The sequence below is a fragment of the Bombina bombina genome, chromosome 2 (genome assembly GCF_027579735.1).
Source record: "Bombina bombina isolate aBomBom1 chromosome 2, aBomBom1.pri, whole genome shotgun sequence".
NCBI lineage: Eukaryota > Metazoa > Chordata > Amphibia > Anura > Bombinatoridae > Bombina > Bombina bombina.
This window is the reverse complement of record NC_069500.1, coordinates 474,949,528-474,973,247: the sequence shown is the minus strand read 5'-3', so window position 1 is coordinate 474,973,247 and position 23,720 is coordinate 474,949,528. Positions and strand designations below refer to the sequence as shown.

General features: G+C 39.9%; 1 protein-coding gene across 6 annotated transcripts in view; it reads left to right on the top strand.

Moving 5' to 3' along the window:
- The window catches only part of USP30 (ubiquitin specific peptidase 30), a 168,493-nt gene that overhangs the window by 68,464 nt on the left and 76,309 nt on the right, over nucleotides 1-23,720 (top strand). For all 6 annotated transcript variants that reach the window (XM_053702130.1, XM_053702132.1, XM_053702134.1 and 3 more), the window contains 2 exons: nucleotides 7,025-7,118; nucleotides 11,833-11,892. In XM_053702130.1, coding sequence (XP_053558105.1) covers nucleotides 7,025-7,118; nucleotides 11,833-11,892 — 154 coding nt within the window. The remainder of the gene's footprint in view (nucleotides 1-7,024; nucleotides 7,119-11,832; nucleotides 11,893-23,720) is intronic.

Genomic DNA, 23,720 nt, shown 5'->3' with positions numbered 1-23,720 from the left:
ACATCACTGGGGGGAAGGGTCATGCCCTCCCACAGGATAATCCTTTCAAGGCTAAGAATAAGTCCCAATTTTCGTTCCTTTCGCAATTTCAGGAACGGACCGGCTTCTAACTCTGCAGCCTCTAGAAAAGAGGGTAACGCTTCCCAGGCTAAACCAGCTTGGAAACCAATGCAAGGCTGGAACAAGGGTAAACAGGCCAAGAAGCCTGCTGCTGCTACCAAGACAGCATGAAGGGGTAGCCCCGATCCGGGACCGGATCTAGTAGGGGGCAGACTCTCTCTCTTTGCTCAGGTTTGGGCAAGAGATGTTCCGGATCCCTGGGCAACTAGAAATAGTCTCTCAGGGTTATCTTCTAGAATTCAAGGAACTGCCCCCAAGGGGAAGGTTCCACATGTCTCGCTTATCTTCAGACCAAATAAAGAGACAGGCATTCTTACAAGACATGTTAAAGATGGGAGTGATGCACTCAGTTCCAACTGTGGAACAAGGTCAGGGGTTTTTACTCAAACCTGTTTGTATTTCCCAAAAAGAGGGAACTTTCAGACCAATTCTGGATTTAAAAATTCTAAACAAATTTCTCAGAGTTCCATCGTTCAAATGGAAACCATTCGAACAATTTTACCTACAATCCAGGAGGGTCAATATATGACTACCATGGATTTAAAGGATGCGTACCTACATATTCCTATCCACAAAGATCATCATCAGTTCCTAAGGTTCGCCTTTCTGGACAAACATTATCAGTTCGTGGCTCTTCCATTCGGGTTAGCCACTGCTCCCAGAATTTTCACAAAGGTGCTAGGGTCCCTTCTGGCGGTTCTAAGACCAAGGGGCATTGCAGTGGCACCTTATCTAGATGACATTCTAATTCAAGCGTTGTCCTCTTTCCAAGGCAAAGGCTCATACAGACATTGTTCTAGCCTTTGTCAGATCTCACGGGTGGAAGGTGAACATAGAAAAGAGTTCCCTGTCTCCGTCAACAAGAGTTCCCTTTTGGGAAACAATAATAGATTCTTTAGAAATGAAGATCTTCCTGACAGAAGTCAGAAAGACAAAGCTTCTAAACGCTTGTCAAGTTCTTCACTCTATTCTGCAGCCTTCCATAGCTCAGTGCATGGAAGTTGTAGGATTGATGGTTGCAGCAATGGACATAGTTCCTTTTGCTCGAATTCATCTAAGACCATTACAACTGTGCATGCTCAATCAGTGGAATGGGGACTATGCAGACTTGTCTCCACAGATTCAAGTAGACCAGAGACTCACTCCGTTGGTGGTTGACCCAGGATCACCTGTCTCAGGGAATGAGTTTCCGCAGACCAGAGTGGGTCATTGTCACGACCGACGCCAGTCTATTAGGCTGGGGCGCGGTCTGGGATTCCCTGAAAGCTCAGGGTCTATGGTCTCGGGAAGAGTCTCTTCTCCCAATAAACATCCTGGAACGGAGAGCGATATTCAATGCTCTCCGGGCTTGGCCTCAACTAGCGAAGGCCGGATTCATAAGATTCCAGTCAGACAACATGACGACTGTAGCTTACATCAACCATCAGGGAGGAACAAAGAGTTCCTTGGCGATGAGAGAGGTATCCAAGATCATCAAATGGGCGGAGGATCACTCCTGCCATCTATCTGCAATTCACATCCCAGGAGTAGACAACTGGGAGGCGGATTATCTGAGTCGTCAGACTTTCCATCCGGGGGAGTGGGAACTCCACCCGGAGGTTTTTGCCCAGTTGACTCAATTATGGGGCATTCCAGACATGGATCTGATGGCGTCTCGTCAGAACTTCAAGGTTCCTTGCTACGGGTCCAGATCCAGGGATCCCAAGGCGAATCTAGTGGATGCATTAGTGGCGCCTTGGTCGTTCAACCTAGCTTATGCGTTTCCACCGTTCCCTCTCCTTCCCAGGCTCGTAGCCAGGATCAAACAGGAGAAAGCCTCGGTGATTCTGATAGCTCCTGCGTGGCCGGGCAGGACTTGGTATGCAGACCTGGTGAATATGTCATCGGCTCCACCATGGAAGCTACCTTTGAGACAGGATCTTCTTGTACAAGGTCCATTCGAACATCCAAATCTAGTCTCTCTGCAGCTGACTGCTTGGAAATTGAACGCTTGATTTTATCCAAGCGTGGGTTTTCAAATTCAGTGATAGATACTCTGGTTCAAGCGAGAAAACCTGTGACTAGAAAGATTTACCATAAAATATGGAAAAAATATATCTGTTGGTGTGAATCCAAGGGATTCTCCTGGAGTAAGATTAAAATTCCTAAGATTCTCTCCTTTCTCCAAGAAGGTTTGGATAAATGGTTGTCAGCGAGTTCTCTAAAAGGACAGATTTCTGCTTATCTGTCTTGTTACACAAACGACTGGCAGCTGTGCCAGATGTACAAGCTTTTGTACAGGCTTTGGTCAGAATCAAGCCTGTTTACAGACCCATGACTCCTCCTTGGAGGTCTAAATTTAGTTCTTTCAGTTCTTCAAGGGGTTCCGTTTGAACCTTTACATTCCATAGATATCAAGTTACTATCTTGGAAAGTTCTGTTTTTGGTTGCTATTTCTTCTGCTAGAAGAGTTTCTGAATTATCTGCTTTGCAGTGTGATCCACCCTATCTGGTGTTCCATTCAGATAAGGTCGTTTTGCGTACTAGCCTGGTTTTCTTCCAAAAGTTGTTTTCCAACAAGAATATTAACCAGGAAATAGTTGTTCCTTCTCTGTGTCCGAATCCAGTTTCAAAGAAGGAACGTTTGTTACACAATTTAGATGTAGTTCGTGCTTTAAAGTTCTATTTAGAAGCAACAAAGGATTTTAGACAAACCTCATCTTTGTTTGTCGTTTACTCTGGTAAGAGGAGAGGACAAAAAGCTACTGCTACCTCTCTTTCTGGCTGAAAAGCATTATCTGATTGGCTTATGAGACTGCCGGACGGCAGCCTCCTGAACGAATCACAGCTCACTCTACTAGGGCTGTGGCTTCCACATGGGCCTTTCAAGAACGAGGCTTCTGTTGATCAGATATGTAAGGCAGCGACTTGCTCTTCTCTGCACACTTTTGCCAAATTCTACAAATTTGATACTTATGCTTCTTCGGAGGCTATTTTTGGGAGAAAGGTTTTGCAAGCCGTGGTGCCTTCCGTTTAGGTAACCTGATTTGCTCCCTCCCTTCATCCGTGTCCTAAAGCTTTGGTATTGGTTCCCACAAGTAATGGATGACGCCGTGGACCGGACACACCAATGTTGGAGAAAACAGAATTTATGCTTACCTGATAAATTTCTTTCTCCAACGGTGTGTTCCGGTCCACGGCCCGCCCTGGTTTTTTAATCAGGTTTGAAAAATTTCTTTCTCTATACACTACAGTCACCACGGCACCTTATAGTTTCTCCTTTTTTTCTCCTAACCGTTGGTCGAATGACTGGGGGGCGGAGCCTGAGGAGGGGCTATATGGGCAGCTTTTGCTGTGCTCTTTGCCATTCCCTGTTGGGGAAGAGAATATTCCCACAAGTAATGGATGACGCCGTGGGCCGGACACACCGTTGGAGAAAGTAATTTATCAGGTAAGCATAAATTCTGTTTTTAAACAACTTTCCATTTACTTCTATTATGACATTTTCTTCATTTTCTTGTTATCCTTTGTTGAAAATCAGAGATGTAAGCTCAGGAGTGTGCATGTGTCTGCAGCACTATATGAAGGCAGTTTTGCAACAATATTATGCATTAGCAAGAGCACTAGATGGCAACACTATTTCCTGTCATGTAGTGCTTCAGGCATGTGCACACTACCTACCTAGGTAGCTCTTCAGCAAAGAATAACATGAGAATGAAGCAAATTTGTTAATAGAAGTAAATTGGAATTTAAAAAAAAAAAAAATTGTATTCTTTATCTGAATAATGAAAGAAAAAAAATGGGTTTTATGTCCCTTTAAGTATTGTATATAATTTAAAATGTAGTTATTTTTGATAATTTTATTATTTTAAACATAAATATATCATTTAATTTATATATTTATGCTTAAAATAATAGAAATAACAATCAAAAATAACTAAAATTTAAAATAGATACAATACTTCAAAAAAATATGCATTATACATGACAACGCATATCATTTTAACACAGGCTATAAATTAAATGCTAAAATAAACTATTAACCCCTTTATCACCCCCAGCACAACTTACACTAATAACCCCTAATCTGCCTTAACCTAAAGACCTAACCATCCCCTAACCTATTAACCCCTACAGCACCACAACCCCCAAAGCATTAAGCCCCCTAGCCTATTACCCCTTAATCCGCCAGAGCCCCCAACACGCACATGGAGTTACCTAGGAGTCAGCACTGATTGGCTAAAATGCAAGTCTGTCAAAAGAACTGAAATAAGGGGGCAGTTTGTAGAGGCTTAGATACAAGGTAATCAAGAGGAAAAGGTGTATTAATATAAATGTGTTGGTTATGCAAAAGTTAGGGAATGGGTAATAAAGGGATTATCTATCTTTTTAAAACAATAAAAAATCTGGTGTAGACTGTCCCTTTTAACAACTAACCCCCTGCCACCGCTAAACTAACATCCTCTAAATTACAAAAAAAAAAGCTAGCATTACAGAAAAAAAAACACTACCAGAAATAAAAAATACAGTTATGTCTATACTAAGGCATTACCCTAAAGTGACATGGCTCTTTTTTACATAAAAACTGAAACCCAGTTCTAACAATAAAATAACCCCTCCCCTAAAAAACTAAAAAATAACCCTATAGTAAAAAAAAATTGCCCTGAAAAGGGCATTTGGTTGGCTGTGTAAAGCTGCCCCCTACAATCTGCACAAATAAAAAAATCCACTGTTTAGTTAGTGCTACGTTTTGTGCTGCTTTTGTTTCGAAGATAATAGAAATTGTTTTTTTGAGTTATTACAGATTGAATAAAGGTCACCCAGGCCCCCTTCAACAGCCAAAAGGCATGAAACAGGCTGGTTGGTTAGTGTTGCACTTGTGCTGGTTTGTGCTGCTTAAATCTCCATTCTATCTCATTTAGTTTTTGATTTATTAATGATTTAATAAATGTCACCAAGCCCCCCTACAACAGACAAAACACATGAAACTGGGCTGGTTGGTTAGTGCTGTGTTTGTGCCGATTGCTGTTAGAATTTTTATTTGTGCTGCTTTGGTTTTTTAGTTATAACAGTTTGGTTTTTTTTGTCAGTGATAATCATATAACCCGCCATCTAATTCGCCTCAGCTGTGTAAAGTTGGCACTCCATGTTTTTAAAATGTGAATAAAATATACCATTCATTTGTGCTGTGTTTCTGCTGATTTTGTGCTTCAAAAATTAACATTAGTGCCTAGTTTTGTTTTAGAGATATTAAGCATTATATTTGATCAAACCCTGCTCACTTTGCACCCCGCATTATTAAATTTTAAAAACAAATATACCATTTGTATGTGCTGCCTTTGTGCTGATTTGTGCAGTAAAAACAACCATTTGTGCCAGTTTCGTTTTTGAAATATTGAGCGTTGTATATGAACAAACTCGGCCCACTTTGCACCACACATATTACTTTTTTAAAAACAGATATACCATTTGTTTGTGCTGATTTTGTGCTAGTTTGGTTTTGGAAATATTCAGCATTATATATGATCAAACTCCACCCACCAGAGATTATTAATTTTACTAAGCCAATGTCTCCGCCAATGCTGGCTGGAGTTTATCGCCAGGATTGCCACCCATTTGATGTACAGTAAAATGCCTCAGTTTTTGCTACCTGTTAATGTAGATGTCTGCAGCTTGGAATATTTCCCCGACTTGTTTGACATGACGGCGGATCCCTTTGATTATATTGCTGTGTTGCAGCACTTTCGATCATCGGGGCCTAAAGGAGTTCCAAAATGTAACACATTCTTATCATAGTTTTGTTTCTGTAGCTCACAGCAGGCTTGCACGTTTTCAGCTTCTATTTTAGTTTAATTTTATGATGTTAATTATGGATGCAAAAGGTAGTGTTAAAGGGTTAGAAATTGTTACATATAAAAACATCAATAAAAACACATAATTACAATTATACTATATGGAATAAAATAAAAAGTATTTTTATTAAAAAAAAACGAAGTTTCTAAATCCCTTTTTTTTTTCCTTTTCTTTGAAAACCTTTATAATAGAGCCGTAACGACCGTCCACAAAAGGAGGCAGACTTTATGTTAATGCAGCTACCGTGCCTTATCCAATGTAGAAAAATTAGAAAATCCACAGCACCATTGGTGCTGTTGATTTTCTAATTTTTCTACATATTATTGAGGTTGACAGTCCCTCTCACCACCTGCACCTGTGATACTATGGAGCTGTTACACTGTTTTGTGTGTATTCTGTGCCTTATCCAATGGGGAGGTAGCTGCAAACAGTGATTTACATATTGTAATTGCTCCATATTGCATGCGCACTTGTAATCAAAGGGTATCGCATGCGCAATGTTTCCAAAAATTAACAGGCGACATATACATTTTTCCAAACCTTCGTATGCGCAGATGGAGTCTCCCAACGTAATTCCCATGATAAAAATCACCTTGCTCGTTGGTCTAAATCAGTTGGCATACTTACCTGTGAAAAAGCTGGGATTCTTCTACAGCTGCTGTTCTGTCCGCCCGCCCTCCTTAAAACTTCTACTCTGTAGTGCACAAACTCTCTCTGGCGTTAACGTCACTATCCAGTGCATTGGAGCCTGGATAGTTATGTGACGAAGGAGAGAGCAGATAAGGGTCTGCATATGCGCATGCGTTTGTCAGTAGCCTGCTGAACTGCGCATGCGGGGCGCCATTAAGTTTCCTACCTAGGTAGAACATCATTATAGGGCCAAAATAATCATTATATGGGTTTGGCAACATTATATATTCTGATGAGAAATTGCATGAAAAACAAAACAAAATGTTTAATAAGTGTTAATTGCCAAAGATTGATATCATATATAGTAGATTTAAGTGGGATTAAAAAATGTTTGGGCTTTACTATCCATTTAACAATGCACTAATCAGTATGCGTCCTTCAGGCCAGTTCAGCCTATTCCAAGCCAGTGGAAGTCTCAGCACCCATTCCATGGAAGGCTTACAAGTAACATGACTTGCAAGAACTGCCAGCGCCAGGTAACACAGGATCTAAAGATCTATGTCATACTAAATGCTGAAGAATATTCAAGTAGAACAAGTAGAATTTATACACCAGCCCCCCAAAAATGAATGTGTATAAATGGGCAAGTAAGAAGTGGACAAGTAGAAACAAAAAAAATCCTATTTTTAACATTGAGTGGATTAGTAACTTTTCTCCATAAATAATAATTTACAGTGGTTATTTTATTTATATATACAGGTGGCCCTCGTTTTTACAACGGTTCAATTTACACCGTTTCAGAATAACAACCTTTTTTTCCAGTCATGTGACTGCTATTGAAAAGCATTGAGAAGCAGTGCATTATTAAAATAGCCAGTAGGTGGAGCTGTCCGCTTGTGTTGCAGCAAAGCCAAGCAAGCTGAAATTAACCAGTTTAACCAGACCTGAGCTATCGAGCAGATTCAAAGGGACAAGATCTTCCTGTCTATAAATCAGTCCAGATTGGAATGCATAGAAAGAACTTTTTGCAGAAAAATGCAAGTGAAGTCTGTGTTGTGTGATTATTTTATTAGGTTTATAATGCTGTTTAGCAAATGTTTTTGTTAATTTAACTTAGTATAATTATATATTCTGTGTTGTGTGATTATTTTATTAGGTTTATAATGCTGTTCAGCATTTAAATTCTTCATTTCAAAGCTTTAAAAAATAATGTATTAGGTGTTACTTATGATAATTTTGAGAGGGGCCTGGAACCTAACACCCTCACTTCCCATTGACTTACATTATAAACTGAGTTTCAATTTACAACGGTTTCGATTTACAACCATTCCTTCTGGAACCTAACCCCGGCGTAAACTGAGGGCTACCTGTATATATATGTATATATATGTATATATATATATATATATATATATATATATATATATATACATACATACATACGAAAAGAGAAGCGCTCTACCAGGAACGAACAACAGCTCATCAGCTAGTTCTATGGCAATTTACCACCCAGGAGCAGCCTCTTTTCTGTAGTATATCAGTCTGATCCCGCCAAGTAAGGTCAGTCTAGCTCCGAAATACCAGGCAATTCTCCTCTGAACAAGGAACATGACAACCCAGACGATCGTTTTCGGCCTCCTATGGGCCCTTGTCAGTGAGGTGCAGCCACATTCCTCTAAGCACACTTGGCAAGGAGTCCATATGTGGATATATATATATATATATATATATATATAATATAATATATATATGTGTGTATGTATATATATATGTGTGTGTATGTGTATATATATATGTGTATGTGTGTGTGTGTATGTATATGTGTGTGTGTGTGTGTGTGTATGTATATGTATGTATGTGTATATGTTATATATATATATATATATATCCACTGTAAATGATTATTTATGGACAAAAGTTACTAATCCACTCAATGTTTAAAGTGAAGGTCAATTTTGTAAAAGTGCCCTGTTTTTTAAAAAAACTTTTCAGCCATTTTTTTAAAATATACTGACCTTTTCTTCTTTAAGCCGCTCCAGCGCTTCACCAGCCTGTCACAAGCCTCTTCACACGTCAGCAATGGTGATTCCGGCATCCTCCAATCACGGCTTCCCCCCCCCCCCCCGGTGGAATCATTGCCTGAGGCAACGCTGTGATTGGACGGAAGCCGGTTTCGTCATTGCTGGGTAAGTAAACCAGGCAGAAGCAGGCTGGGCATTGTTTCAGAAGAAAAAGATAAGTATTTTTAAAATACGGTGCAATTTTCATGAATGAAAGTGCCCCTGTTTTTAATATTTTTTTTTAAAAAAAAAACGGGCACTTTCACATGAATATTGGTCCTTCACTTTAAAAATAGGATTTTTTAGTTTTAGTATATATAATAAAAATGTATACAACAGAAGTGAGTACACCGCTGTATCACCTTACAGTAATTGAATTACTTCTAAGTTGAACAGTAATGTATTTGCTCTTATGTAGCAAAATAAAAGCTAATAGTTTAGATTGACTATATTAAAAATATAGTAGAAACAGTGCAACACACGTGAATACACACACCTATGATCACTGACACACAAGTTAGAAAACCTGTGATCATTGAAACAAAATTGAGTACATCTGTGATTTCCAATTAGCCTAATTGCATGAACAGAGTTATAAAATGACCTGTTATAAAAGGACAGTTATAAAACGGACCCTGGCCAGAACTTTCTCAGTTTTGGACCTATCGGCTGTGTCTACCAGCATGCCCCGCATCATGGAAAAAGCATTGCCAGAGGAATTGAAAAATCTGATAGGGAGACTTCACAAGATGGAAAAGTATACAGGAAGATCGGTGACCAACTAAAAATAAGTTGAAACACAGTTACAGCAATAATCAGGAAGTATAGAACGAGCCATAGTACCACTAATCCGCAGTGGCCGTCGTCCTAAAATGATGCCACGGACAGTATGCTACTTGCACAACCGAGCTTTGAAAAAAGACGGGCAAGTGCTTCAGACTTGGCTCAGGGGTTATCAATGGAAATCAGAGTTTCTGTGACAGCTCAGACAATAGAAAGGACGTTGCATAAAGTCAACCTCTATGGACAGCGTCCAAGAAAAAACCTTTGCTTGCTCTTCGGCACAAAACTGCAAGATTAAACTTTGCTAAAGAACATGTAAATAAGTTTGATGAATATTAGGAGCACATTCTTTGGACAGATGAGACCAAGATAAATTTTGTTCCGCTCAGATGGGGTCCAGGTGTGAACCTGGCGAGGACTACCACAGTAAATGCCTAGTCTCAACAGTGAACTTTGGAGGTGGGAGTGTTATGATATGGGGCTGCATTAGTGCAAAGGGTGTTGGGGAGATGACCTTTATAGATGGCACCAAAATACTGGCTGACAAGATGAATCCCAGTCTCCAGAAGCTTGTTAGAAGAGGAATATACCTGCATGATAATCCAAAGCACACTGCTAAAGAGTAACTACGAAAGAAGAAAAAAAAATGATACTATGACCTGGCCAAGTAAAGTCACCTGACTTCCTTTTGGGTATTTTAAAGAGAAAGGTAGAGAAACACAACCGCTCCAGCAAAGAGCAGCTGGAAAACAATTGTCTCTGAAGTAGGGGCCTGGGCGATATGGGCAAAAATGAAAATCGGGATTTTCTTAAAAATTACTAAAACCTTAATTTTCTAAACAAGCTCCGGGGAGAGGAGAGAGGGAGGGTGGAGACAGGCTCGGTGGAAGTGAAAGCAGTCTGAATAACTTGCTGCATATACTTATTCCTTTAGATTTATTCAATAAAATATATTTTGTTTTATTTTCAAACACCTACATTACATATATACTGTAAGTATGTAAAGCATTAGCCATTAAATGTTTTTTACTTAGTGTGTAGATGTATGAAAATAAAAACAAATATTTTATTGGATAAATCTCCAGGTATAAGTATATGCCAGGGCATGAGTGCCACATCTGTTATTCAGATTGCTTTTTATTTCCACAGAGCCTCCCTTCCTCTCCCGAGCTTGTTTACTTTAGATTTTAATAACCCTGCAGAGAGTGGCAGTGCAGTCAGATTGCTGCTTTATCCTGCCCATAGTGCAAGTTTCTTACTTGCTTGCCTCCAGCTTCCAGTCGCCTGAGGGAGCAACCCACCTTGACCACGAATCTCCACTCTTCTATTCCCCGCGGTGCCGCCTCTTCTAATTGCTGTGTGTGCACGGCTCCTCTGCCTAGCTATATGCTAGGCCAGAACATGTCTCTCAGTTACCGGTGATCGGGGACCGGCTCCTTCCATTGTATTCACACGGCACGATCGTCGTGACGTGATGTCCCCCAAGGCCCCCCTTAAAAAACCCGGATATGCAGTTAATCGCCCAGCGTTACTCTGAGAATTGGTAGATCATCTCTCTCTAGTAATTTGTGCAAAAACGGGTATCCTCCATGCTGAGGAGGATTGAGTCTGTCATCAAAAATAAAGGTGGACATAAAAAAAAGGATTTGAATCTCAGTAATGAAAGGGTTTACTGACATTTTTTACATTGAGTTCCTACTATGGGGGCCTATATTTTTAATATAGTAAATCTAAAGTGTTAATTTTTACATAAGAGGAAATACCCTACTGTTCAACTTAGAAATAATGCAATAACTGTAAGGTGATAGTCAAAATTAAACTTTCATGATTCAGATAGGACATGCAATTTTAAAACAATTTTCCAATTTACTTTTATCATCAAATATGTTTTGTTCTCTTGGTATCCTTTGTTGAAAGTTTAAACCTATGTAGGGCTCATATGTTAATTTCTAAGTGCTTGAAGGCCACCTGCATTTTGACAGTTGATCACAGTTAGACAGTTCTAGTTCATGTGGGCCATATAGATAACATTGTGCTCACTCCCATGGAGTCAGCACAGATTGGCTAAAATGCAAGTCTGTCAAAAGAGCTGAAAATAAGGGGGCAGTCTGCAGAGGCTTAGATACAAGGTAAAGTATATTTATGTAACCATGTTGGTTATGCAAAACGGGGGAATTGGGTAATAAAAGGGCTTATCTATCTTTTTAAACAATAAAAATGCTGGAGTAGACTATCCCTTTTTAAGTGACATTGCACAGTGGTGTATTTACTTCTGTTGTATAGAGTGTAATACATTATATATATATATATATATATATATATATATATACACATACACACACATTAAATGTTAATTACTGTAGATAAGATGCTAACATTATGTGTTAATGGTTATTTTTACACCCAGAACCCTATGAGATATGACACCTTTGACAGTCTTTCTCTGAGCATCCCAGCTGCCACATGGTATGTGCAAACTTTTTATTTATTCTTTAGAGCTCTCGACACCAGGTTATCCTTTTGCTGAAAACCATACCTAGGTAGCAATGCACTACTGGGAACGAGATACTGATTGATGGTTGTACATATGTGCCTCTTGTCATTGGTTCACCTAATGTGTTCAGCTAGTTTCCAGTAGTTGAACAAAGGATATCTAAATCATTAAATAATTTGGAGTTCCATGTCTCTTTGAGGTCCTCATTCAAATGTATAGCTATTAAAACAAAATAATAGCATATCAACCTAAAAAGTGCCATATTTATTAGAGGATAGTGGATAAACTTTGTTAGTGAGATACGTATGACTTTCATATGATTTTAGACCTTGAAGATAGAGGTGGCAGTCAATCAAGTCTAGTTTTAGTGCAGATTTGTTTTGTCTCCAATATGAAAAGATGCTTTCCAAACATGGATGTAATTATTTTTGGAAAAGTCACACAGTTTTTTTTTGTATTTTTCAGAGGTACGGAGGAGAAAAGAGCAGGTATTACTGTGGGGTATTACCATAAAAAAATAAAGTTTATTGGAAGGACAAGTGATAAAAACAGCAAATGCTAGACGCTATTATATGTAGCCAGATAATAGCAGACAGACCACAGGCATGAAGTCTAACAGTTACGGCTGTATTTGGCCAATTTCTCAAACAGAGAGAGAAGAAACTCAGTACTGTCTATACCATTATTTCTACTTCCAGAGTGCGAAGTGATTATCCGCATCTTGTTTGCTTGATTACCTGTTTTATCACTTACGTTTCAAAGCATTCCTCTTTCAGTTTCCACTCCTACTGTCACGTATTTGGGGTATTACCTATGGATTGACTGTTTTTAGTGCTATTTCAGTTTACATGATATATGTTTCTCTTGTAAGGTGTATCCAGTCCACGGGTCCATCCATTACTTTGTGGGATTTTCACCTCTCAACAGGAAGTTGCAAGAGGACAACCCACAGCAGAGCTGTCTATATAGCTCCTCCCCCTAACCCCCACCCCCAGTCATTTTCTTGCAACTCTCGAACAAGATAGGAAGTATCAAGAGATATGTGGTGACTTAGTGTAGTGTTACCTTCAATCAAGAGTTTACTGTTTTACTCTCAGGCAGAAAGTTAGAAGAATTCTGCCTGGAGGTTGATGATCTTAGCGGTTTGTAACTAAGGTCCATTGCTGTTCTCGCACATAACTGAAGAGTATGGGAAAACTTCAGTTGGGGGAACGGTCTGCAGATTACCTGCTTTGAGGTATGTTCAGTATATTTATTTCTAGAGAGATGAATAAGTTTCTAGAAAATGCTGACAGAGCCTTTAGCTAGATGCAGTGATTTAACAACGACTGGGAATCATGCTTACAAAACAGGGTAATACTCATGTTAATACTCATATTACTTAGTGACAAAACGTTTGTGTGTTTCATAAATAGAACGTTTTTTTCTCTGAGGGAGATAGTCTTTATTTTGGGCCTAGTTATTCCACATGGCTAGTCAGATACTCCTAGGAGTATTTTCCTTAAGGCCCCTCTGGACATCCAGTACATGGTGGGAGGGGCCTATTTTCGCACTCTAGATGCGCAGTTTCCTTCAGACTGAGACATCCAGCTTCCCTAGAGGAGTCCTCTGGCATCTGAGAACCATTATAAAGGGTTTTATTTCTTCCAAAATCGTATTTGAGGGCAGGTAGGAGCCTCAGCAGAGCTGTGGCAAGGGTGCTCAACTGTATTTTAAAGGTGGTTGACGTTTTTTAAATCGGGTTTGGGGGCTATGGGGTTAATCATCCATTTGCAAGTCGGTGCAATGTTGCTTTAGTCCCTTACACACACTGTAAAAATTTCGGAAGTCTTTACTTATATTTTTACACTGTTTTGCAGTTTAAGTGCTAGTTTTTTTCTCTTAAAGGCACAGTAACGTTTTTGTTTAATTGCGGTTTCACCTTTATTAAAGTGTTTTCCAAGCTTGCTTGTCTCATTACTAGTCTGTTAAACATGTCAAACATGTTCAATATGTTTGGAAGCCATTGTGGAACCCCCTCTTAGAATGTGTACCAAATGTACTGAAATTTCTATAAACTATAAAGACCATATTAGGCGCTTAAAGATTTATCTCCAGAGGATTCTCTGACTGAAAAAAGGGAGATTATGCCATCTAGCTCTCCCCATGTGTCAGAACCTATAAGTCCCGCTCAAGTGACGCCAAGTACATCTAGCGCGTCTAATTCTTTTACCTTACAGGACATGGCGGCAGTTATGAATGCTACCCTCTCAGAGGTATTGTCCAAACTGCCAGGGTTACAAGGAAAGCGAGACAGCTCTGGGGCTAGAACCAATACAGAGCTTTCTGACTCTTTAATACCTGTGTCCGATATACCCTCACAATACTCAGAAGCTGAGGCAGGAGAGCTTCTATCTGAGGGTGACATTTCAGATTCAGGGAAGGCATTGCTTCAGTCTGATTCTGAAATGACAGCGTTTAAATTTAAAGCTTAAACACCTCCGCTTATTGCTTTGGGAGGATTTAGCGACTCTGGACGACTGTTAACCCATTGTAGTTCCAGAGAAATTGTGTAAAATAGACGAATACTTTACAGTCCCTGTTTACACTGATGTTTTTCCAGTCCCTAAGAGGTTTTCGGAAATTATTACTAAGGAATGGGATAGACCAGGTGTGCGTTCTCTCCCCCTCCTGCTTTTAAGAAGATGTTTCCCATAGATGCCGCCATACGGGACTCGTGGCAGACGGTCCCTAAGGTGGAGGGAGCAGTTTCTACCCTAGCTAAGCGTACAACTATCCCCATCGAGGACAGTTGTGCTTTCCTAGATCCTATGGATAAAAAATTGGAGGGTCTCCTTAGAAAAATTTTTATACATCAAGGTTTTAATCCTCCAGCCTCTTGCATGCATTGCCCCAGTTACTGCTGCAGCGGCTTTTTGGTTCAAGTCTCTTGAGGAGGCTCTACAGGTGGAGACCCAGTTAGATGATATTTTAGACAGGATTAAAGCTCTTAAATTAGCTAATTCCTTTATTTCTGACTCCGTTTTTTATTTAACCAAGCTAACGCTAAGAATTCAGGTTTTGCCATCATGGCACGTAGGGCACTATGGCTTAAGTCCTGGTCAGCAGACGTTACTTCAAAGTCTAAGCTTCTAACATCCCCTTTAAGGACAGACACTATTCAGGCCTGGTCTGAAGGAGATCATTTCTGATATTACTGGAGGAAAAGGTCACGGCCTTCCTCAGGATAGGTCCAATAAGTTAAGGACCAAACAGAATAATTTTCGTTCCTTTCTAAACTTCAAGAGTGGCGCAGCTTCAGCTTCCTCTAATACAAAACAAGAGGGAAATTTCGCCCAGTCCAAACCAGTCTGGAGACCTAACCAGGTTTGGAACAAGGGAAGCAGGCCAAAAAACCTGCTGCCTGCCTCTAAGACTGCATGAAGGGACCGGATCTAATAGGGGGCAGACTTTCTCTCTTCGCTCAGGTTTTGGGCAAGAGACGTCCAGGATCCCTGGGCACTAGAGATTGTTTCCCAGGGATATCTCTGGAATTCAAAGGTTCAACTCCAAAGGGGAGATTTCACCTCTCACAACTATCTGCAAACCAGATAAAGAGAGAGGCATTCTTACGTTGCGTTCAAGACCTACTGGTTATGGGAGTGATCCACCCAGTTCCAAGGGAGGAACAGGGGCAGGTTTCTATTCAAACAGTCGGACAATATCACAAACTGTAAGCCTATACCAACCATCAGGGGGGAACAAGGAGTCCCCTGGCAATGATGAAGGTTTCCAAGATAATTCTATGGGCAGAGGTTCACTCTTGCCATCTCTCAGCTATCCATATCCCAGGAGTAGAGAAGTAGGAGACGGACTTTCTAAGTCGGCAGACTTTTCATCCGGGGGAGAGTGGGAGCTCCATCCGGAGGTATTTGATTCAACGATGGGGCAAACCAGAACTGGATCTGATGGCATCTCGTCAGAAAGCCCAAGCTACCTCGTTACGGGTCCATGGTCAAGGATCCCCAGGCAACGCTGATAGATGCTCTAGCAGTGCCCTGGTCCTTCAGCCTGGCTTATGTGTTTTCCACCCTTTCCTCTCCTCCCTCGTCTGATTGCCAAGATCAAGCAGAGAGAGGCTTCTGTGATTTTGATAGCACCTGCGTGGCCACGCAGGACTTGGTATGCAGATCTGGTGGACATGTCATCCTTTCCACCATGGACCTCTGCCGCTGAGGCAGGACTTCTACTCCAAGATCCATTCAAAAATCCAATCTAGTTTCTCTGCGTCTGACTGCCTTGGAGATTGAACGCTTTAATTTATCAAAACGTGTGTTTCTCCGAGTCGGTCATTGATGCCTTGATTCAGGCTCGAAAGCCTGTCACCAGGAAAATCTATCATAAGATATGGTGTAAATATCTTCATTGGTGTGAAATCCAAGGGTTATTCGTGGAGTAGAGGTCAGGATTCCTAGGATACTATCTTGTCTCCAAGAAGGATTGGAAAAGGGATTATCTGGCTAGTTCCTTAAAGGGACAGATTTCTGCTCTGTCTATTCTTTTGCACAAGCGTCTGGCTGGATGTTCCAGACGTCATCAAGGCGTTTTGTCAAGCTTTGGTTAGAATCAGGCCTGTGTTTTAAACCTGTTGCTCCGCATGGAGTTTAAATTTAGTTCTTAAAGGTTCTTCAAGGGGTTCCGTTTGAACCCTTGCATTCCATAGATATCAAGCTTTTATCTTGGAAAGTTCTGTTCTTAGTGGCTATCTCTTCGGCTCAAAGAGTTTCAGAGTTATCTGCCTTACAGTGTGATTCCCCTTATCTGATCTTCCATGCAGATAAGGTAGTTTTACGTACCAAACCTGGGTTTCTTCCTAAGGTAGTATCTAATAGGAAATATCATTCAGGAAATTGTTGTTCCGTCACTGTGTCCTAATCCTTCTTCAAAGAAGGAACGTCTATTACACAATCTTGACGTGTTCATGCTTTAAAGTTTTATTTGCAAGTTACTAAGGATTTTCGTCAAACATCTGCATTGTTTGTTGTCTACTCTGAAAGAGGAGAGGCCAAAAGGCTTCGGCAACTTCTCTTTATTTTTGGCTGAGAGCATAATCCGTTTAGCTTATGAGACTACTGGCCAGCAGCCTCCTGAAAGAAATACAGCTCATTCTACTAGAGCGGTTAGCTTCCACATGGGCTTTTAAACATGAGGCCTCTGTTGAACAGATTTGTAAGGCGGGGGACTTGGTCTTCGCTTCATACTTTTTCTAAATTCTACAAATTTGATACTTTTGCTTCCTCGGAGGCTATTTTTGGGAGAAAGGTCTTACAGGCAGTGGTGCCTTCCTTGTCCCTCCCTTCATCCGTTGTCCTAAAGCTTTGGTATTGGTATCCCCACAAGTAATGGATGAACCCGTGGACTGGATACACCTTACAAGAGAAAACAAATTTATGCTCTACCTGATAAATTTCTTTCTCTTGTGGTGTGTCCAGTCCACGGCCCCGCCCCGTCTCGTTAAGGCCAGGTGTTTTTATTTTTTTAAACAATACAGTCACCACTGCACCCTATAGTTTCTCCTTTATTCTTACTTGTCTCTCGGTCGAATGACTGGAGGTGGGGGGTTAGGGGAGGAGCTATATAAACAGCTCTGCTGTGGGTGTCCTCTTGCAACTTCCTGTTGGGAAGGAGAATATCCCACAAGTAATGGCTGAACCCGTGGACTGGAGACACCACAAGAGAAAGAAATTTATCAGGTAAGCATAAATTTAGTTTTTTCTATTAAATTAAGCCATGGAAGATATAGTAATAGAAAATCCAGAGCTAAAGACACACTTTTAAAACACTTGAGCTAATCGCTTATTACAGACCTTAGGCTTATGTGGGACACTGTGGCTTTCAGAAAATATTGGAAACCCATAGAATCCTTGGAGGATTATGTATAAAAAAAATATCCTTCTTTCAATTTGAGGACCTTGAGTATATGGAGGATTGGAACATGGCACTCACTGAGTGTTCATTTAAATTAATTAATAACCTCATAAAGGTGAAAAACAAAAAACGCTCTAAGTTGGAATCAGCTATATTGTTATTAAAAGAAGAGCTTCAACAATTTAGAGATAATTCAGATTTCTAGCTCTCAACAAAAAGCTGACAGAGTCCATTGCCAAACATAAGGAACAAGCCCTGAGAAAAGGGGGAAAATTCCAAAGGGATAAAGAGGATTATGAGCAACAAAAAGTTTATAATTGGTCCGCCATACGCTGTCAACAAAGGTCTAATCGAAGCAAAAATAGAAAATTGAAAGGGAACAACAATCAAAACAAGAATAAGTCTAACCAGCCTCAAGAAGAACGTGAGCAGAATGTCCCCAAATCAATTCTTAAGAAATCTAAAAAAAACACAAAGAAAAGTGGCCTTCAGCACCTCTGAAGGGGACACTACAGACTCTGAGCCTGTTTTTCAGGCACTTCTTATTCTTCTGACTGCTCTTCTTCTCTTCTCCTCCTCTCTTTCTGTCTCTCCCCTCTCTTCTTGTGATTTTTTTTTTTACTGGTTGCACCGGGGAAAGAGGAAATGGAGAAAACGCCCATTGGTGGTACGTTCGAAAAACACGTCAGAACACATTGCAAAACAAAGGAAGAGATGGAGAAACAAAAGGAAAAGAAAAATCAGAAGAAGGGACATTAACTAATTGTGACCCTCCCCTTATCTATCAATATTACTCCATTGAATAGTACCAACTGTGACAATTTTAATATCATTAATCTTTCTAAATATGCCTTAACAAAGGGAGAAAACTAGTGTACTATCCAAGGGTTTAGGGTTCGCATCATCTAGTAAATTTTCTAGTTTTAATACTGTCCTAGATATATATAAATTATTCGCAAGCTCACCCTAAAAAGGTTTTTGCACTTACTAAGTCCAATGAAGAAAATTATGATATTGGGTTTATTCCTCTGCTGTAGCTCTGATAAGAGCCCATATGTATTTTTTTCTGATGCATATGCAGTTGCCACTCTCACTGATTTATACAGTGGAGATGTGGATCAAATGATGGGCTCAAGAATTTACTACGGCCAGCAAAAACTAAATCTAATTTTTACCCTATTCAATATAAGGCCCTATAATTAATGCCTATCAAAATGTGGTGCAGGAAGATATTTTGAAGTTGTAAGAAACAGTTACCAGGGATGCCTGCCACCTTTAACCTTACTTATAAGGAACATTAGCTGTTAAATCCTTACAAGACAATTTCATATTGTCATTAAAAATGCGGATAAAGGTGGCAGCATAGTGGTACTTGATAAAGATTATTACTTTCAAGAAGCATATCGTCAGTTGTCGGATGACAAAGTATACCAGAAACTGCCATACAGTCCTCTTAATGTATACAAAAAAGTGTTGGAACAACTAGTTTGTGAAGGGGTCAATTTAGATATATTTAAAGAAAATGACATTGATAACTTTGGTCCCTAGGAATCCATTGGTACCCATCTTTTACCATGTCCCCAAGGTCCACAAGAATCAATTACAGCCCCCGGGCAGACCCATCGTCTCGGGGGTGGGTTCTTTGTTTGAACCTCTGGGAGCATGGTTATATGGCATACTCTCACCAATAGCGAGGAGACAATTATCATATCTCAGGGATAGTGCTCACTTGTTACATACTTTGGATTCTATTAAATGGGACAATAGTTTTTCTTGGGTAGTTATTGATGTGTGTTCACTGTACACATGTATTCCCCAGAATCTTGGCATTCAAGCGATAGAGTTCTTTTTGGAAAGAGAATTGGGTTTGGAGACCTCCATCAAATATTACATAGGTGATGTGTTGAGATTTTTACTCTCAAAAAATGATTTCATGTTTGATGGAGTTCACTACAACCCCCCACATTTGCAAATTTATATGTGTCATGGTGGGAACTTATACATGTGTACAGTGTGAATAATCCCTGGCTTGAAGACATCTTACTTTATGTCCGCTACATTGATGACCTTTTGGTCATCATAAAAAAACCTTTGGATGATTCAGAGTTCAACAAGTTTATGTCATACATAAATGAAAATAAATTTAATCTTCAATTTACTGGTCAGTATAGCAGATCTGAAGTAAACTTTCTTGACCTGACTTTACAAATCTGTAATAGCGAAATTGTTAAAAAAAAAAATAAAAAAAAAAACTTGTAAGCCTTTCGGCGGGTAACACTATACTACATGCTACCTCTCAGCACCCTGGTCATTTAATCAAGGCCGTACCCAAAGGCCAATTTATTAGGCTAAGGAGAAATACTAAATCAGATGTAGTATAAGACTCACAGTCAATAGAATTACAAAATAGACTTATTTATAGAGGATACATAAAAGGTCCTTTAGAAAAATCCTGAAAGAAAATAGATGTATACTAAAAACACAGGTGAAAGTGACAGACTTTATGACACCAATACGGTTTCTACATTTAAGAATTCAGTAGTATTCACTACTGAATACTCACAGCAGTATAATGCCATCATAAAGATACTTAGAAAACATATGCACATACTCTTAGGAGGTGACATCTTAAAACCATATGTGGAAAACGTTAAATTTGTTCCTAAAAAAGCAAGAACTCTTGATCAGAGTCTCTCGCCCAGTATGGTACTTCGCAATAAGAGTACAAACCAAAATTGGCTCTATAAGAAGGGCAATTTCAGGTGTGGGAAATGTAACTGCCACATGTGCGCCAATGTGTTTTTGGGTAGTGATTTTGTAAGCAGTTTGACCAAACAGCAGTTTGAGATTTCTATGCTTACTGTGGTACCACATTTGTAATTTACCTTCTGACTTGTAATCTATGTCAATGTCAATACACAGGTCAAACCTCTAGAGAAATCAGAAAAAGATTTGGAGAACATACTGGAGATATTAAAAATTATAACAAGGATTCTGCTGTGGCTAACCATTTCAATGGGTACCACTTCACTAACAAAGCAGATATGACAATAAAAATCATTGATCCAGCAATTACTCCGATTAGAGGTGACAATAGATTTAACATCTTAGAGAAAAAGGAATTCTATTGGATATTAAAATTAAAAACAAGCCTTCCCCTGGGTATGAATAGGGAATGTGACATCAATTATTTTATTGATAATTAATCTCTAAACTCATGGTATATTATTATTTTGTATATGTTCAGATGTAATTCCAAGGTAACATATTTTATCCCTCTCACTACCTCAAGCTAAATCTCTCCAAAACTGAACTCCTCATTTTCCCCCCTTCTTCCAAAATCTCCACCCCCAATATCTCTATAACTGTCGACAACTCCATCATTACCCCTACCCCGCATGCCCGATGTCTCGGGGTCACATTTGACTCAGATCTTTCCTTCACTCCTCACATTCAGTCCTTGGCTACAGCCTGCCGCTTCCACCTTAAAAACATCTCTAAAATTAGACACTTCCTTACACAAGACACAACTAAGATTTTAATCCACTCTCTCATTCTTTCCCGCCTTGATTACTGCAACTCTGTCCTCTCTGGTCTCCCCACCTGCCGCCTAGCTCCTTTACAATCCATAATGAATGCCTCTGCCAGACTCCTCTTCCTTACACGTCGCTCTTCATCTGCTGCACCTCTCTGCCATTCCCTTCACTGGCTTCCTCTTGCCTCTAGGATCAAACACAAAACTCTCACTCTTACATACAAAGCCCTCAACTGCACTGCTCCCCCCTACATCTCAGACCTTGTCTCCAGATACTCTCCCTCCCGTCCCCTTCGCTCTGCTCATGACCTCCTACTCTCCTCTCTTGTCACCTCATCACACTCCCGTTTACAGGACTTCTCCAGACTGGCTCCCATCTTGTGGAACTCTCTGCCTCGCTCCACAAGACTCTCTTCTAGTTTTAAAAGCTTCAAGTGCTCCTTAAAGACTCTACTGTTCAGGGACGCATACAACCTACGCTAACCTTTCCTAATACCAGTTCCTCTCCTCCAATGCAATCCCCTGAACCCTCTTAGCATGTAAGCCTAAAAGTCCAGCTGTTTGTAGATCACCTTCTTAATAGCTGACTACAACAGTGCAACTCTTGGCAGGGCCCTCTACCCTATAATTGTTTTGTTGTACTCCCCCTTTGTTTATAGCGCTGCGGAATCTGTTGGCGCTCTACAAATAACCGATAATAATAATAATAATCAGGGTTCCTGTTTTTTCTTCCCTCTTAGTCGGCCATAATATTTCTATTATCTTGCAAGGTCTTATTGGTATGATTTGTATGTGAGAACCTTGCACTTATTTAATAAATATTTATTTATGACCTTCTTAAGTCAGTTTATACTGTTTATGGCATGTTTTTGCTCCCCTACGTAATGAAATTTGTATTGTAATCTAAAATTAACAGTACAGAATTTTTTTGGAATAATTTGCTGTGTATAAGTATAATTGGTATTGTAACATATTATATGTTACATTTGTATTATATTATGTTTATGGAGATCACATGTTATTGTATGGATCTGTTTCTCTTGTTTCACTTTTTAGCCCACATTGTAGAGCTAAACGGCTATCTTTTTCAAGATGGTAACTTTTCATCTATTGGCTAATTTTAAGCCTATGATATGCAGGTTGTGCCTGTAAAGAGGGCTTTCTAAGTGCAATGGATATGTCTATGAATAAGCGCCACTAGAAGGCGCGAAACGCATCAGACTTTGTGCCTGTGGTCTGTCTGCTATTATCTGGCTACATATAATAGCGTCCAGCATTTGCTGTTTTTATCACTTGTCCTTCCAACAAACTTTATTTTTTATGGTAATACCCCACAATAGTGCCTACTCTTTTCTCCTCCGTATCTCTGAAAAATACAAAAAACTGTGTGACTTTTCCCAAAATAATTACATCCATGTTTGGAAAGCATCTTTTCAATATTGGAGACAAAACAAATCTGCACTAAAACAGACTGATTGACTGCCACGTACCTCTACATCAAGTGGCTTGATTTCACCACTGCTACAGCACTCCGTGGTAGTAGGAAGTGTTTGGATCGCTTTTGGAAGCAGCGGGTTCACTTCCGTTATTGGGGACAAGATGATCGGAAGTTGCTTGGACCAGTATGTTTCATTTTTGTATTTTTTAGTTGGAACTAGTTTCAGTAAGGCTGCTTGCAAATTATTCTCAATTATAAAAAAACATTAATATTATTAAAAATCAGAAGGAAAATAACATTGCAGCAATACAACGTGCAATACAACCTGTTTCTCAGCTGTTTCATCAGGCATAAACTACTTGTTACACTCAAAGGTCCGCGACAGTGCGGATCAGGTCCGCAAGACCTCCCTGAATACGGAGAGCAATACGCTCTCCGTATTCAGTATTGCACCAGCAGCTCACAAGAGCTGCTGGTGCAATGCCGCCCCCTGCAAACTCGTGGCCAATGGGCCGCCAACAGGGGGTGTCAATCAACCCGATCGTACTCGATCGGGTTGATTTCCGGCGATTCCTGTCTGCCTGCTCAGAGCAGGCGGACAGGGTTATGGAGCAGCGTTCTTTAGACCGCTGCTTCATAACTGCTGTCTGAAGACTCGCCAGAAACGCTGGCCCACAAGCTCCGTTCGGAGCTTGCTAAATGAGCCCCTTAGTCTTTATATAGTATAATGTAACCAATTACAAACTAATGAGGCTCACACACTCTATAGACATGCAGACCAACATAATCAACTGCAGATCCTAAACATCAATATAATCTTTCTATGAATTAGCAGATTTCTTATTATTCAGTGTAATATAACAACGAGGAGGAGACTTGCAAAGAAAGTTCACAAAGTTATACAAACTCACCCATCCTTAA